General features: G+C 43.1%; 1 protein-coding gene across 1 annotated transcript in view; it reads right to left on the minus strand.

Annotated features, from left to right (window-relative positions):
- The window catches only part of PIP5K1B (phosphatidylinositol-4-phosphate 5-kinase type 1 beta), a 388,154-nt gene that overhangs the window by 22,274 nt on the left and 350,596 nt on the right, over positions 1-15,284 (minus strand). Inside the window, exon 14 of the mRNA XM_066368035.1 lies at positions 12,830-12,947. Coding sequence (XP_066224132.1) covers positions 12,830-12,947 — 118 coding nt within the window. The remainder of the gene's footprint in view (positions 1-12,829; positions 12,948-15,284) is intronic.

The raw sequence follows: 15,284 nt of genomic DNA on the forward strand, positions 1-15,284 counted from the left end.
ACACAACATGTACCCAACAGGTGACTGTATTTGTTAGTACAGCCATTTATCTGGCACCGTTCTGTGAGGGTCCAAAATAATTTGGAAAATACCTAACCAACCAGGGCGATGAAAAATGAATGGGAAAATGGGGCTTTGCAGGGAAAAGAAAACTCACAGCCCCTGAGTAAGGCAGTGTAGTTGGTTGAATAGTGTCCCCTGAAAAGTCAAGTCCACCTGGAGCCTTGGGATGTAACCTTATTTGGAAACAAAGTCTTTGCAGATACAATCACATCCACAAGTTAAGATGAGGACACACTAGATGAGAGTGGGCCCTTAATGCAATGGCTGCTGTCCTCAGGAGATGAGAGGACATGCGGTGTCCTGGGGAAGAAGGTCGAGTGAAGACTGAGGCAGAGATGACAGCGCTGCAGTCGGAGACCGCCAAGGGCCACGAGGGCTCACCAGCAGCGGGAAGAAGCAAGGAAGGAGCCTTCTCCAGAGCCTGAAGAGGGAACAGGGCCCTGCCAGCACCTTGACCTAGAACTTCCGGCCTGCAAAACCTGAGAAAAGCAGCTCCCGTTGTTTAAGGCCCCCAGCCCGCCCAGGTGGTGGTTCTTTGCTACGATGGCCCTAGCAAAGTAACGGCAGCAGAGACAAAGGCTCAGCCCTCAGACCCCCACTCCGGAGTCCTCCTCACACTGTTCACCACACTCAGGGAGCCCTTATTCTTTTTATTTATTTTTTATCAAGTGTACAGTATTTTATGCTTTCTCCTTTCTACCACATTTTCCCAGTCCTCCTCTGATCCCAGGAGAGGGAAGGGTATGAAGGATGACAGCCCTGTTTCCTAGGTCCACGGTACAATTTAAACTTGCTTTTCCTAAAATTCCTAATTGGGTTCCTTTTACGTTTGCTATTTGTTTCCTGCAGGCTCAGGGCCCGGTAGACCCCACATTCACAGCGGTAGAGACACATCTTCCTTAAACACACTTTTCTAAAAGTTGGAAAGGCACAGGAGACCAGCAGACACTGGCTTTCTATGCCAAGAGAGAGGAAAATAAAAACTGATTAAAAAAGGAAAATTCTTGAGTTTAAATTTTTAGGTTTAGTTGTAGTTAATAGGCTTAGTGTTTAATGCTTTAAATTTTAAGTCTTAACAGATGGGTTTAGGGATTAACACATATAAAAAGTCGTTGTTCCAAGCAGTTAACCATTTATTCAGAGGACTGCAGGCAACAAAGAGTTAATCATTTGTTGCTGGGAGGACTGCGCCAATCAAAGTGGTGTCTGAAATGCCTGCCCCTGACTCAGGAGGCCTAGGAGCAACAAACCTTTTTTCCCGGTGTTTCACACCCCTTATCCAACTCCTCTCTTTATAAAAAGGCTGGCCTGAGATGAGATGTTAGGACAGTTATTGGGATACAAACCGTCTGTCTTCTCAAACCGCTGGCCATCTGAATAAAGCACCCATAAAGATTCAATCCCTGTCTCTATTTATTTGACTGCATATGTGAGAGGCAGCATGAGCTGATTTTTCTGGTTTCAGAATCAGACAGAGCAAAGATAGAGTCTGGAGGCACTGGGCAAGGGCAGAGGCCAGTGTTAGGAGGCAAGAATGAAAAGTGATGGGGCTCTCCGTGGGCAGTCTGGGTGTGACAGGAGACCCAGGCAAGCTGCCCAGCAGAACAGCCTTAAAGAAAGAGGACGCCAAGCTAGCCAGTGAGGCCACAACTCACCGCGGAGCTAGGACAGAACAGAAGAAAACACCACAGCCTTGCAGGCTGTCCTTCAATGGCTAACTGTCGGCCTAATTTAATGAAAAGCCAGCATGCCTTTGTAACTCCAGCTGCAATTCCTAAACTAATCCTTAAACAGTAGTTTAAAAATGCTTGTTTAAAAAGAAATCCTACGGATGACTTCCTAATTCAGACTGACAGGTTGGTTCATTAATTTGAAGCTTGCCTCTCTTGTTTCAGTGTGTGGACGAAAAAGGGGCCACATGCTGACCCAGACAAGCTCAGAGAAAGCCTGCGTGGTAGGTAGCCTTGCAGACTCGGGGACCTAAAGTAAACATACAGGGTGGGCTGAGATGGAAACTTTTTAACTAAAAGCAGTTTATGGTCGGTAGTCGTGTCCTAGGGAGTTATTCTCTATCTGAACGAAGGTTAATGTTTTCTTTGAAGCCTGACTGTTGCCTTTTGCATCTACAATAATGCACCTGATAACATGCCTTTGAGGTGTGGGGGTAATCTTTTTTCCTGCCCTCAGGGCAGCATCCTACCAGAGCAGGAACCAACAAACCCTTTCATGTTATTATCATGTTAATGAACCTAACCTGTTTCTTGCCTCCCTGTGAAAGAGAGGTGTTAGTGAATGCATTTTCACTTTTATCCAATCCTAGAGATTTCACTGTTTTGCCTTCTCTGGCTTCCCTAATCTATCACCAATCAATTCGGGTAACCCCCTTAGTCTTTCCCTTTGATCTAATAATGTATAAAATAAGTGGTGAAGCTGCCATTTTTTCAGAGTATTTTCTCAATTCATTGAGACTTTGCTTCCCGGCAATTGTTGACAGTTTGGCTCAAATAAACTCATAAAAAATTCTTACAGATTTGGAAGGTTATCTTCCTTGACATGTACAAGAGTCACTGCCAGGTGCTCTGGGGCTCAAGCTGTGGGATTCATTTATTTTAGCTCTTCTGCAGGGATACTATTTGGCCAATGACTTAAGGCAGCCAAGCATTTCTGGAGACAAAAAAGGGGCCCCTGTTTTGCCCTTTCTGAAATCTCCTAATTTCTCAACCAGTGGTCAGATAGTGGAAGGAAGTGGCACTCTGGTTAAATGCCCTGCAAGGCAAAGGCAGTGCTTTCCTCTTCTCTGCCTACCTTGCTCTCACTAAAATCTACCAATAACCTAAGCAGCTTTTAAAACTTTTATTATTATTATTTTTGGTCAGTGGGGAATCTAGTTCTCTGCTGAGAAGCAACAGAATTACCACTGTTTCAGATAAACATCCTGACTAGCAGACAACACTGGTGCAGACAAGGAGCGATTAGACTTGATCCTTCATCTATGTGCCGTTAACCTCAATTCCAATGGAGTCAAATCCAGAAATGCATTTTCTCTTGTTAGAAAGTTCCACCGAATTGTCTAAGTCCCCTGTGACCTAATTTAAAAGGTTTTTCTTTTTCTCAGGCTTTTCTCATACATAATAGGACGATAAGCTGTTAATTCAATCATTTTCACTTCTCTGCCACCCTTCGTCCTATGATCAAAGAGTATTATTAACCACCCTCAGGACACATTCTGTAATCAGGCTGTCCCGTCTAAGAGCTGCATCGCAGAGAACCAGTCTCCCCTACTAGCATGGCTGAAAAACAGCTGAACTGTCCCTGCTCCTTTGCCCATAGCTATTTTTGTACTTCAGACAGCCATTTTGCAGAGACACATATCTGGATGAAAGTACATATTATTGCGAGGGATGTTAATACAGAAAGTGTAAAAAGAAAGAGCATATCCTCAGGACTTAATAAAAGAGGCAAGAAAGTCACTTGTTGAGTGCCAGCCATCTTTCAGACTTCTATATTATTAAAAAAGCAATCCTGCATCTCCCACTTACCATCCGTCCCCTGCTAGTCACCCATGACATTTTTCAGCTGCAACTGCTTTGTCAGTTGTTCTCCTTCCCTTAACACCAAACTGCATTCTACCGCAGGCAACGAAGCTGCCTTAGGAACTGAAATGACAGCTACTGTGACCACTTCAGTACCTTAGAATATCAGGCACTATTCAAACAGTGGAATCTAGCTCTATTGTGAAGACCGCATAATTGTGCACTTTAAGTCAATAGAGTTTGTTCATCTCTGTTGGATACTTTTGAATACCCTAATCTATGTTATCAACTTGAAATTTGGTGGAAAATACATCTTTGGTCACTGGATAAAATCATCTTCTAAAACACCTTCCTTGATTTGAATATTTGCAAATGATTCACATAGCCTGAAACTGCAGAGCAGCGATTTTCAACCTTTTTCATCTCGTGGCAAACATAAACTAATTACTAAAATTTGGCACACCCAAAATTATTTTTGCTAATATGACAAAAAAAAAAAAAAAAAAAAAAAAAAGTAAAATTGTTGTGTTAGCTTTTGTCATTTTTTGTTTGACAGTCTAGGGGAAAAGAGGTCAGTGCCTCTGACTCAATAGTCAGGTATTGCATGTTTTTAAAATTCTTGCAGCACACCAGTTGAAACTGCTGCTCTAGAGCGGGAAGGAGGAAAGGCCTTTTGAAAGCAGTGCAGGATAGCTAGGAACATGGAGCCTGAACCAAACGTTTAAATAGGGATGAAGGAACAATTAGCTGTCTTAAGGCCCCTTACCCTTTGAGGAGCCACTGAGCCACTTCATCCGCAGGTGTTGTAAGATACCAAAAACTACAGAATTAATATTTTAAGAGGCTTGGAGAACATTTTATTAATTTGGGTTAAGGTGTGCAGAGAAATTGCGAGAATAGTCTCTGTACTGTGAGATTGGCATAACCAGGATGGCCCTTGGCATTGTATTGTAAATGCAAAGGGGAGGAAAACATGGATCCCCAGACATTCTACCACACCTGTGGGGAAAGGGGTGAATGGCTAGCCAGGTGCAGGAAGAGAAAAGCCAAAATAAACCTTTTCTTATAACTATGAGCCATTTGCGGACATTTGTCCCCACGGAAACTACCTCTCCTATGTAAATGCATGTGGTTAATACGTGTGACTCTGGACTGAGAGATGGCGAATGAACACTAGAAAATATAGGAATGTCTTTTAATATGTAAAGAGATATCTTTCTACCATTGTGTTGATTTGTAAATTTTTTTTTCTCCAAAAGGATGTATGGCTTGCAAATTGAACATGGTCCTATCATGTTAAAGGACATATGACTATAACCAATAGTGGTAAAGGGCTCCTAATTACAATTTTTGCTTCTGTACTTCTCACTTACAAAACTATAAAAACTAGGTAAAACAAAGAGCTGGTGCGCACGCTCCCTCAGACCACTGTTGGAGTTGCCGCCGCTTGGCCAAGCTAGACAATAAAGCTTTGGTGTGTAATTGATGGACCTTGTTCGTGTCTTCAATGTTTCAGGTCCCTCCGGATTGGGTTTAACATCCTTCTAATTTCATGTCAAATCACAGGAGAAAGCAGGATAGTTGGCCTAATTTACCTGCACATAATATGGGTATACCCTTAAAATGAAAATTTCAGGTGTTATCTGTTGTGCATAAATTATTTCAGTTTAAATCAAATGTTCCTAAAGGGATATAAACAGTATTCTCCATTAGTACAAATAAAAGCACCAGGGGATTAGGTTAGAACTACGGAGAAATAAGTGCTGTACTTAAAGGAGGAAAAACATTAAAGAGCAATCTGACTATGTTTGGTTACAACGCTGTCACAACACCAGCTTCCAGGTGCCCATCCTCAGGTAAGGATGGCTCTGATTAAGGGGACGGGATTCTAAATAGATCCAGAGGAGGGAGAGACAAAGGTGTGGGCAAGATTAATTTTTCCTTCTCATGCTATTTTTTTCTGCTCACTTGTTGGGCAAACAAGTGCATTAGGCTTGCTAGTCTTGTACTTTGCCTGGTTGGTGCTTCCCCTTAGGGCGGCAGATTGTAGATTGCCATTGGGATGGGCCATTTGTTACTACTGTTTGTGGGAGAAGGGGTCCCCCCCATCCCCTCCACCACCTGTTTTGCCTGTGAGTGCTGAGAGAGAAGCGGATTTCCCTGCCTGCTTGCTCATTCGCAGCTGGGGGAGACTCTAGTAAACGGAGCGGCCCATCATCCTCCGGCTCCACAGTTCCTTTACCGTCTGCCCCAATCCAATGTGAACGTGCATGGCCAGGACAATGGGCTGGATCCTCTCAGATCTGGCAATACATGCAAAATGTCAAATAAAACCTTCCAGCACGAAAACATACCCTGGAATTACAGGTTGATGGTGCACAACACTCTAGATGTGTTGCCATAAAATTTTAGCTTAACTACTGTGAAGGTTTATGGTAGAAGATGTAACGAAAGAGTGAAATTTGGAGAAACAACTATAGCTACTCTGGACAAACCTTATATCTGCGACTCCTTGTAATTGAGAATAAGTCATAGCTGGACAGAGCTGGAAGGGGTCTTAGAGATGCTTTTCTGATTCATTTCATAAATGAGAAAACTAAGGCCCCTGTTGGGTAAACAAGTGTGTTTAGGTTTGCTTGCTTGTACTTTGCATTGGTGCGTTCGTGCGTGCGTGCGTGCGTGCGTGCGTGCGTGTGTGTGTGGTGTCTGTGGAAGGCCGCAGGTGCTTGCCCTCAGGCAGCAAATTGCAGATTGCCTGCCCCTATGGGGAGGGGCCATTGTTTCCGGGAGAAGGGGTATTTTCTACCAGCCTGCTTGGCTGGGGAGTGCGGAGGGTGGTGGGGGCCTGTGAGTCTGTCGAGTCTGGAGAATGAATCCAGTGAGTCTGCAGTGTTAGGGGCTTGGGAGCCCTGAGTGAGTGGTAAACAGTCTTTTCTGCCGGTTTGCTCGTCTGCCATTACAAGACTTTAATAAACAAAATGGCCCACCATTTTCTGGCTCCATAGTTCCTTTACCTTCTGTGCAAATCCAATGGGTACCTGCATGGCCATGGCAGTGGCCACTGGCCTTACAGCCCCCAAAGAGTGACTAATTCCAAGTCAATGATTATTAATAAGAGGCAGAGACAGGTATACACTCTAGATGACCATTTCTCTATAATTAATTCATGTTCCATCTGACTTTGTAACAGGTGAAGAGACTACATTAAAGTACTAGAAAAACTGGCAGGTACCGTTTCAGGGACCTATGAGGTCACACGATTTCCCTATTAATACTAAGGTGTTATTTGCCTTTCCATTCTCATTCCCTGTCATGGTGCACATGGGAAGTACAATGACATGCCATACTGCAGCAACTAATGTAAAAACATGAGAATCCAGCTTCTATTAAGCCAGACATTAGGGACTGCAAAATATAAAATAATGCCACTCTTCTCACTAGATTTATTTCTGTTCTGGACAATTTAATTATTTTCCATAAAAACTTATTAACATTTAACAGAGTTTTTTTGAATGAATTAGTGACAAATATTAAAAAATTTTCTTATTTTCACTTTTTAACTATGAACTCACATACAGAAAAGCTCTTTGGGATCCTCAATAATTGAATTGGTAAGAGCAGGAACAGGTCCTGAGATCAAAAGGTTTAAGAATAGTTGTACTGAACTATAAAAATAATAGAAAAGAAACAATGATGAAAGTAGAGTTTTACAAAAACTCTCATCAACAGAAAACTCCCACTCCTTCCTTTTTGGATCTATCTCTCTCTTTCATTTTGCTTTTTTTTTTATTCATTTTAGAGAGGAGAGAGAAAGGGAGAGAGAGAGACAGAGAGACAGGGAGAGAGAGAGGACAAAGAGACAGAGAGAGAGAAGGTGGGGAGGAGCTGGAAGCATCAACTCCCATATGTGCCTTGACCAGGCAAGCCCAGGGTTTCGAACCGGCGACCTCAGCATTTCCAGGTCGACACTTTATCCACTGCACCACCACAGGTCAGGCTATCTCTCTCTTTCAAAAGCATGATTCCAACGTGATGGATGTGAGACTTGTGCCCATCATCAGTGACAAGTACAGTGATAGGGGGCTGCATGGTTTCAAGTTTAGGGAGGAGCTGGAATGGAACTTTGGCTCTGCCATTTGCTAGCTCTGAGAACAGAGCCGGAAAGCCCCAGTCTCCTTACCTGCGTGAAGAGAGACAAATGTGACACCTGCCTGCACGAAAGAGCTAGTGTAAGAAAGGCACCAGGACGGTGCCTGGCACACAGTTATGTGCTTAGTTTGGCTATTCTTCTTCAAAATCCTGTGCTCTTCCAACAATACCAAACTTACACTATTCTCCTTGCACTTTCGTATTCTGTATTGAAATTTAAAAAGCATCAATGCTTATTAACCCACGTTTGTCTCTGTATCCTTTTCCCTCTGTATTTTTCATGCCACGTTACCTTGTTGTCTGACTTTGGATGAGTCATTTAACTTCTCTAAGTCTAATTTTCATATTGCAAAGAAAGCATAATTCTTAATCCAGGCAGCAATTAAGAGTATGGCTTGGGGCTAGTCTTCACTGGTTTGAATGCAAGTTTTATTGATTACTGGCTCATAATAGGGGGTAAATTGCATAATCTCCATTTGCCTTGATTTCCTTGTCTGTAAAAAGGAAGCTAGTAACTACATTTGCCTCATTGGGTTGTTGTGAGAATTAAATGAGTTATACACACACACACACACACATATGAAGTGTTTAGGACATGCTAGGCATGTAGGAAACACTCAAAAATGTTTTGCAGCTTATTGTTATTAGCTACAACATAAGATTAGGCTAGGTCAGTTTTTCTTTGATCTTGGTGAAAAAATTTCCACTGTCTTATTACTCTCTACATAGCCTGACTCCCTTTTCCTTTCCTTCCTCTTCCCCTTCCCCTTCCCTACCTTCCCTTCCCTTCTTTCTCTTCCCTTCTCTTGCCTTCCCTTCCCTGATTCTTCCCCTCCCCTCACTCCTTCCCTCCCCTCTCCTCCCCTGTCCTCCAAAGCTTCTGGACCACAACAAAAGCTGTGCTGAGAAGACTAGTCAGTGCACTACACCAGCCAGCTAACCACCACCCCCACCTCTGTCAGTTCCAAACTCCCATGAGTCCTTTTTTTCTAATTGGTCCTCAGTGCTCTCAATACAAGCAACGATTAATACAGCAGTCCTTCTCTATGGCTTGCTAGACAAACATTATTCTTTTTTGAAACATTTTGCTTTCAATATCAAAGACATAAAACAATAAAATTAGACATGAATAAAACCAAATAAATCACTGTGTTCTCATAAATGAATGATAATACCAAGGAGGAACAAACAAAATGATTAATAAGACAACTTTTCTACCTATGGAATAAGAGGTAACAGATAAGGAACTGGTACCAGCAATACCATTTAACCACATTTTGATCTTATGTTCCCGTCAGCGGTATCACATGCCCCTGGCTGGTGCAAGTCTGGGTTTGGTCAGGTACACACAAGTGGCATAGGCCCTCAGCTCATGAAGATGAGGTTTCACGGGTTTCTCATTTCAGCATTCTTGATTTCTACTTTCAGATGAAACCACACCATGAGACCAAAAAAAAAAAAAAAAAAAAGACTGTGTATTCTTTTTTTTCTATTTAATTACAGTGGTGGGATTCAACCAGTTCACACCAGTAGGGCAGAAACAATACCTATTTTTCGGGGGGGTATTTTTCTGAAGTTGGAAACAGGGAGGCAGTCAGACAGACTCCCGCATGTGCCCAACCGGGATCCACCCGGCATGCCCACCAGGGGGCAATGCTCTGCCCATCTGGAGTGTTGCTCTGTTGCAACCAGAGCCATTCTAGCGCTTGAGGCAGAGGCCATAGAGCCATCCTCAGCGCCCGGGCCATCTTTGCTCCAATGGAGCCTCGGCTGCAGGAGGGGAAGAGAGAGACAGAGAGGAAGGAGAGGGGGAGGGGTGAAGAAGCAGATGGGCGCTTCTCCTGTGTACCCTGGCAGGATACCTAATTTTTTGTTTAGTTTGGCAAACTGGTTGCTAAAATGGCTCTTGTAATCACGGTTCTCTCTAAGGTGGGCACCTAGGCAGCCACCCAATGTGGAATTCACAAATTTATATTCCTTACACTTTAAAACAATTTTTTTTATTTTTAAAAATTTTTTATTAATTTTAATGAGGTGACCTCAATAAATCAGGGTACATATGTTCAAAGAAAACATCTCCAGGTTATCTTGTCATTCAATTATGTTGCATTTTTTTTAACATTCATCTGTGAATAGTCTAGTCTAAGTGCCCGTAGTAATGTTTATTCTGTCCATAGGTGAAAAAAATTGCATGTGAGAATGCCAATCAAGAAGCAATATGGAAATATCTTAAATACCAGTTTTATTGTTTTTATCAGCTATTATTTAATATTTTTCATTAATATTTTAAAACTCCTCCTTATAACATAATCTAATTTCATGTACCTCTTTTATTGTTCTTATTTAAGTATTAAATGCATGAATTAATAAACTGCCTTTTGGTATATCTTTTTTTATACTTAAGATAGTCATTAAAGCAAAGAACTAGTTGTTAAATTATTTGAATCCCACCACTGTTTAATTCTCCATCTTCTTGGTTATAAAGAGGAACCAACTCTTTTGTAAAGATTCTGCAGGGATACCTTACTTTTTGAAAACCCAGGGGCAGTGTGGAGAGAAGCATTGCTTAATGGGAAAAAAATTCGGTTTGCCACAATAAAGAAGGTAGAGCCAATGATTACGTGCAGTTCATGGAATCTGGTGGCTGTAAAGAATGTTGAGCCATAAACTCCATTGGAGTTTGTAAATGAGGTTTCATAATATTCTGAGGCCTGTAATAATGTAACATATAAGCCTAAACAGATAGTGATAAATAGAGCTTGGAGTACGTGCTTGCGACTACCTTCTGTAAGGCTGTGGTGCACCCAGGTGATTGATACGCCAGAGGCCAGTAGAACTGATGTATTTAGTAAAGGAACCTCTAAGGCAGTGGTTCCCAACCCCCGGGCCACGGACCGGTACCGGTACGTGGGCCATTTGGTACCTGTCCACAGAGAAAGAATAAATAACTTACATTATTTCCATTTTATTTATATTTAAGTCTGAACGATGTTTTATTTTTAAAAAATGACCAGATTCCCTCTGTTACATCCGTCTAAGACTCACTCTTGACACTTGTCTCGGTCACATGATACATTTATCCGTCCCACCCTAAAGGCTGGTCCGTGGAAATATTTTCTGACATTAAACCGGTCCGTAGCCCCAAAAAGGTTGGGGACCACTGCTCTAAGGGACTTAGAAGAATGATGCCTGCAGGGGGTCAATATCCTTCTAATTCAGGAATGGGGTCTAGGCTTAGTGATAAAAGGCTCAGAAGAAGCCGGAAAAGAATATTCAGGGATTGTAAAAAAACATCCTCTTATAATTTGTTTGGGGGCCTTCTATTTTACAGTGGGTCAAGGAAAACCTCTCTGAGAAGGAGATGTTTGGGCTGAGGCATGAAGAAGGGAGGGAACAAACATGAGACAGCTGAGACAGTATCCAGACAATAATAGTAAATGCAAAGGTCCTGAGGCAGAAACATGCTCGGTCTGTGGAAGGACCATTAAGAAGGCCAGTATGGCTGGAACAGCATTGGCAAGGAGGACAGAGACAGGGGAGGAGGTTAGACAGGTGGGGGAGGCCAGAGTGGACAGGGCCTTGAGGACTAGGGATTTACTCCAGGAGAGACAGGAAGACACCGAGAGCTTTGGACTGAGGAGTAGCATCTGGGCAACGGACGTCCTACAGAGTGCACTTAGGAAATACAGTGCTAGGATGAGGGACACGGAGAATCATAAAACAGGGTGTGGAGATGTGCTGCTATGAGACAGTGCTGTCGATTCCCGACATCGAGCTTGCATACTGAGAGTGATGCTGTGTTCTGCCTTAGGCTTGGCAAAACTTTAAACAGCAGAAAATTCTAAATCAATGCTTCCTTGTTTCATGAGATTTTTTGTGCAGGTAGACAAGGATGTGTAGAACGAGTGTGAAATGTACTTTCCAGGGAATTCTCAGTCTCCTCTTTTATAGTCTCGTCATCAGAATATGTTTTTAGGCCTCATCAAACAAGTCAGTTAAGCCTCCAGACCTGTGGTGGCGCAGTGGATGAAGCATACACCTGGAACACTGAGGCTGCTGGTTTAAAACCCTGGCTTGCCGGTCAAGGCACATACGAGAAGCAACTACTATGAGTTAATGCTTCCTACTCCTCCCTCCTCCCTTTCTCTCTCACTTTCTCTCTTCTCTCACTAAAATCAATTAAGAAAATATTGCCTGACCAGGCAGTGGTGCAGCAGACAGAGTGTCAGCCTGGGATGCTCAGGACTCAGGTTTGAACCCAAGGTTGTGGCTTGAGCGTGGGCTCATCCAGCTGGAGCATGGGCTCACAAGCTTGAGTGTGGGATCACAGATTTGAGCCCAAAGCTCACCGGCTTGAGCAAAGGGTCACTGGCTCGGCTACAGCCTCTTGGTCAAGGCACATATGAGAAAGCAGTCAATGAACAACTAAGGTGCCGCAACTATGCGTTGATGCTTATCTCTCTCCTCTCCTGTCTGTCTGTCTTTCTCTGTCTCTCTCTGGAGATAACTAGATGGACATTCAAGGGTGTCCCCACACATGATCATTCATGATTCTCCATGCAGCCTTGGGAGTGGGGCAGGGCAGGCTTTATTTCCCTCCCTTGTCAAATAAGGATACACAGCTGGAGAGGTTCCAGCTCACACGGCTGCTTGTTGACAGCTGTGGGAGGGAATGAGCTAGGATTCTTGGTGCTGAATTCAGGCTCTTCCCAGAACCTGATTCTGTGCTTCTCAGGCTACCAATTTTTGAAGGCAGTCTTCCCCAAATGAAGATTCACACATGAGGGGATACAGTTTGGTCAAAGAAAATGTTACTTTGGCAATAACACTGAGGAGCCCCCCTTTGCCTCGGCACTAAGGGATCTGTTCTTTTATTACATATAGGGATTTAGTAGTTTACCCTAGATAGTCTTCTGTATAATGTTCTACATGAACAGTAGGAAAATGTGGCTTGTGAAAAGACGCACTGTTTGTAGAAGTGACACCCTAGCATGCCTAGTCTTACAGAACTTGTTCTGTGTGAACCATGACCTGGGTCCATTTGTAGACCAGAAGGGAAGGCAAAGAAACCAAAAATTACTTACTAAATAAACGTCGAGCACGGAGGCATTATCATCCTGCATTTCCAGAGCATCTGGGGCAGAAGTCAAGTAGATGGTCCCCTCTTCCAAGGTAAGTGTTGAACTGGAAGGTAATCCTTGACTGGAAAAAGAAAGAAGAGTAATGATGAGCATGTGTGACATCCAGAACCAAATCCAAGAACACCTCCAAAGTTGTGGCTAAAGAGGCTGAGGTGGGACAGCTTTTTGGAATAAAAAAATATATTTTTGAGAGTTGGAAGGGAATGTGGGCACGCCCGGTTTCACTAGCGGTGAGTTTTCTTTCTCCTTCGGTGGGTGAAACATTTCTACAACATTCATGAGAGGTGATTTGTGGGTCCTAGGCCTTGTGAGGCAGAACTGCTGTGACTCTTGCAGGTCATCTTAGACTTTGAATAGTTGGTTCTTTTTTTTTTTTTTTTTTCCATTTTTCTGAAGCTGGAAACAGGGAGAGACAGTCAGACAGACTCCCGCATGCGCCCGACCGGGATCCACCCGGCACGCCCACCAGGGGGCGACGCTCTGCCCACCAGGGGGCGATGCTCTGCCCATCCTGGGCATCGCCATGTTGCGACCAGAGCCACTCTAGCGCCTGGGGCAGAGGCCACAGAGCCATCCCCAGCGCCCGGGCCATCTTTGCTCCAATGGAGCCCTGGCTGTAGGAGGGGAAGAGAGAGACAGAGAGGGAAAGCGCGGTGGAGGGGTGGAGAAGCAAATGGGCGCTTCTCCTGTATGTCCTGGCCGGGAATCGAACCCGGGTCCTCCACACGCTAGGCCGATGCTCAACCGCTGAGACAACCGGCCAGGGCCAAATAGTTGGTTCTTGATGCTTAAATTCTCCTCTCACAGTATTCAGACTTTGCCAGTTTATAGACGATAACCTGGTGCATCGTTAGCATTGATGATTTCTTTGTATTTTTTTCTTTTTGGCAAGAAAGGTTTAATGATAGCCATGATTCTCAGACTTCAATGTGCATTCAAGTCCTCGGGAGGGCTGGTTAAAACCCAATTTCCTGGGTTCCACCTCCGGAGTTTGATTCAGTTGGAGCCTTTGGGTTTACATTTCTAACAAGCTCCCAGGGGCTGCTCATGCGGCTGGTCCAAGTTCTGCCCTGTGGGTAACAATGACTTACATAGATGCAGAGCACTGCCAGTGTGGGTGCTGTGAGGACAGCCTAAATGTGCCCGTACAAACAACGAAAGCCAAAATAATGCAGATAGACAGTCATATTGAAGTTATTTATGAAGGGAAATCACCTTGTTTTGCCATGATACAAGCACGCACTGTTTTTAAGTAACTGGTCCATTTTTATAGTATTTAAATTGGGAATTAGTTTAAGGCCTCAGAAATGTACAATCATTCTCCTACTGAAATAATAGTTATGTCTTTAACCTGTGGAAATTTGCCATGTGATGGTTTTGCCGGAACAAAATATCTGCAAACAATGGCGAAGGTTGTGATATTGGTGTTAGACAGACTGGGACAAGAGGAACAGACTTGGCAGTGGGCTGTGGCTTTTGCTGGGCAGTAAGTAGGGCTGAGAGCAGGAGTGCAGAAGACTGGCTTCCTCTCTGACTTTCCCCGCGACCAGGGCCTGTCCCATTCTGGGCTAAGATCAGAGCTCATGCCATCAGAAAACTTCCATGTAAAGCCATCCTCTGAGTTCCTTGTCTGTGCCTCCCAATTGGATGGAGATTATTGAAGACGTTGTATCCCCAGTCCTTTCCTGGTCTGAGAACTATACATAATTCTATTTCTGTACTTATCTATCTATTAATTGAAGATACGTGAAATATAAATCCTGAACTTCACAATATTAAAATAACACTTGTGAAAAGAATTGTGTGATCTTACTAAATCAGGTTCATTTGACTTTTTTTCCCCTGATCATAAAAGATGTAATGAGAAAATCATAAGAATATAGACCAGTGTTAGGAGGAAGTGGAGGAGGCAATCTCCCATAGGTCTTCCATTTGATGATATTTATGAATGTGAGAATCAAAGGACTAAAACCACTTTATTTTTATTAATAGCTTGATACATTTTCCATGAAATTCTGGACACATGAAAAGAAGTTCTCTTGTGTTTCAAAAACCTAAGATGGGTTATACAGTATGGGAAACAAAATCTGTTCTGATTGAGTTTAAAGAGCTGGGTGAATGTGGCCTTTTCCCATCTAGCTGTTGACTTTATATTATAAACCTTCACAGGTTTCTTGGGTTAAGTAAACCAACAGTCTTCAAGAGGGCTGCTATATTGAGAGGCACTGTAGCAATAAATTTTGCTCAGGTTATTTTTTTGGATCAAAACAATGGTGCAGTTATGAGCTTTATTTGACTTCCGCCTTTCAACTGTTAAGATGCCATCCACTACTCCTGTGGGTAGAAAATGACCTTGGCTGGTTAAACCTTATAAGAAAGATAAATTCTTTATTTATTT

Source organism: Saccopteryx leptura, chromosome 2 (assembly GCF_036850995.1).
Source record: "Saccopteryx leptura isolate mSacLep1 chromosome 2, mSacLep1_pri_phased_curated, whole genome shotgun sequence".
Classification (NCBI taxonomy): Eukaryota; Metazoa; Chordata; class Mammalia; order Chiroptera; family Emballonuridae; genus Saccopteryx; species Saccopteryx leptura.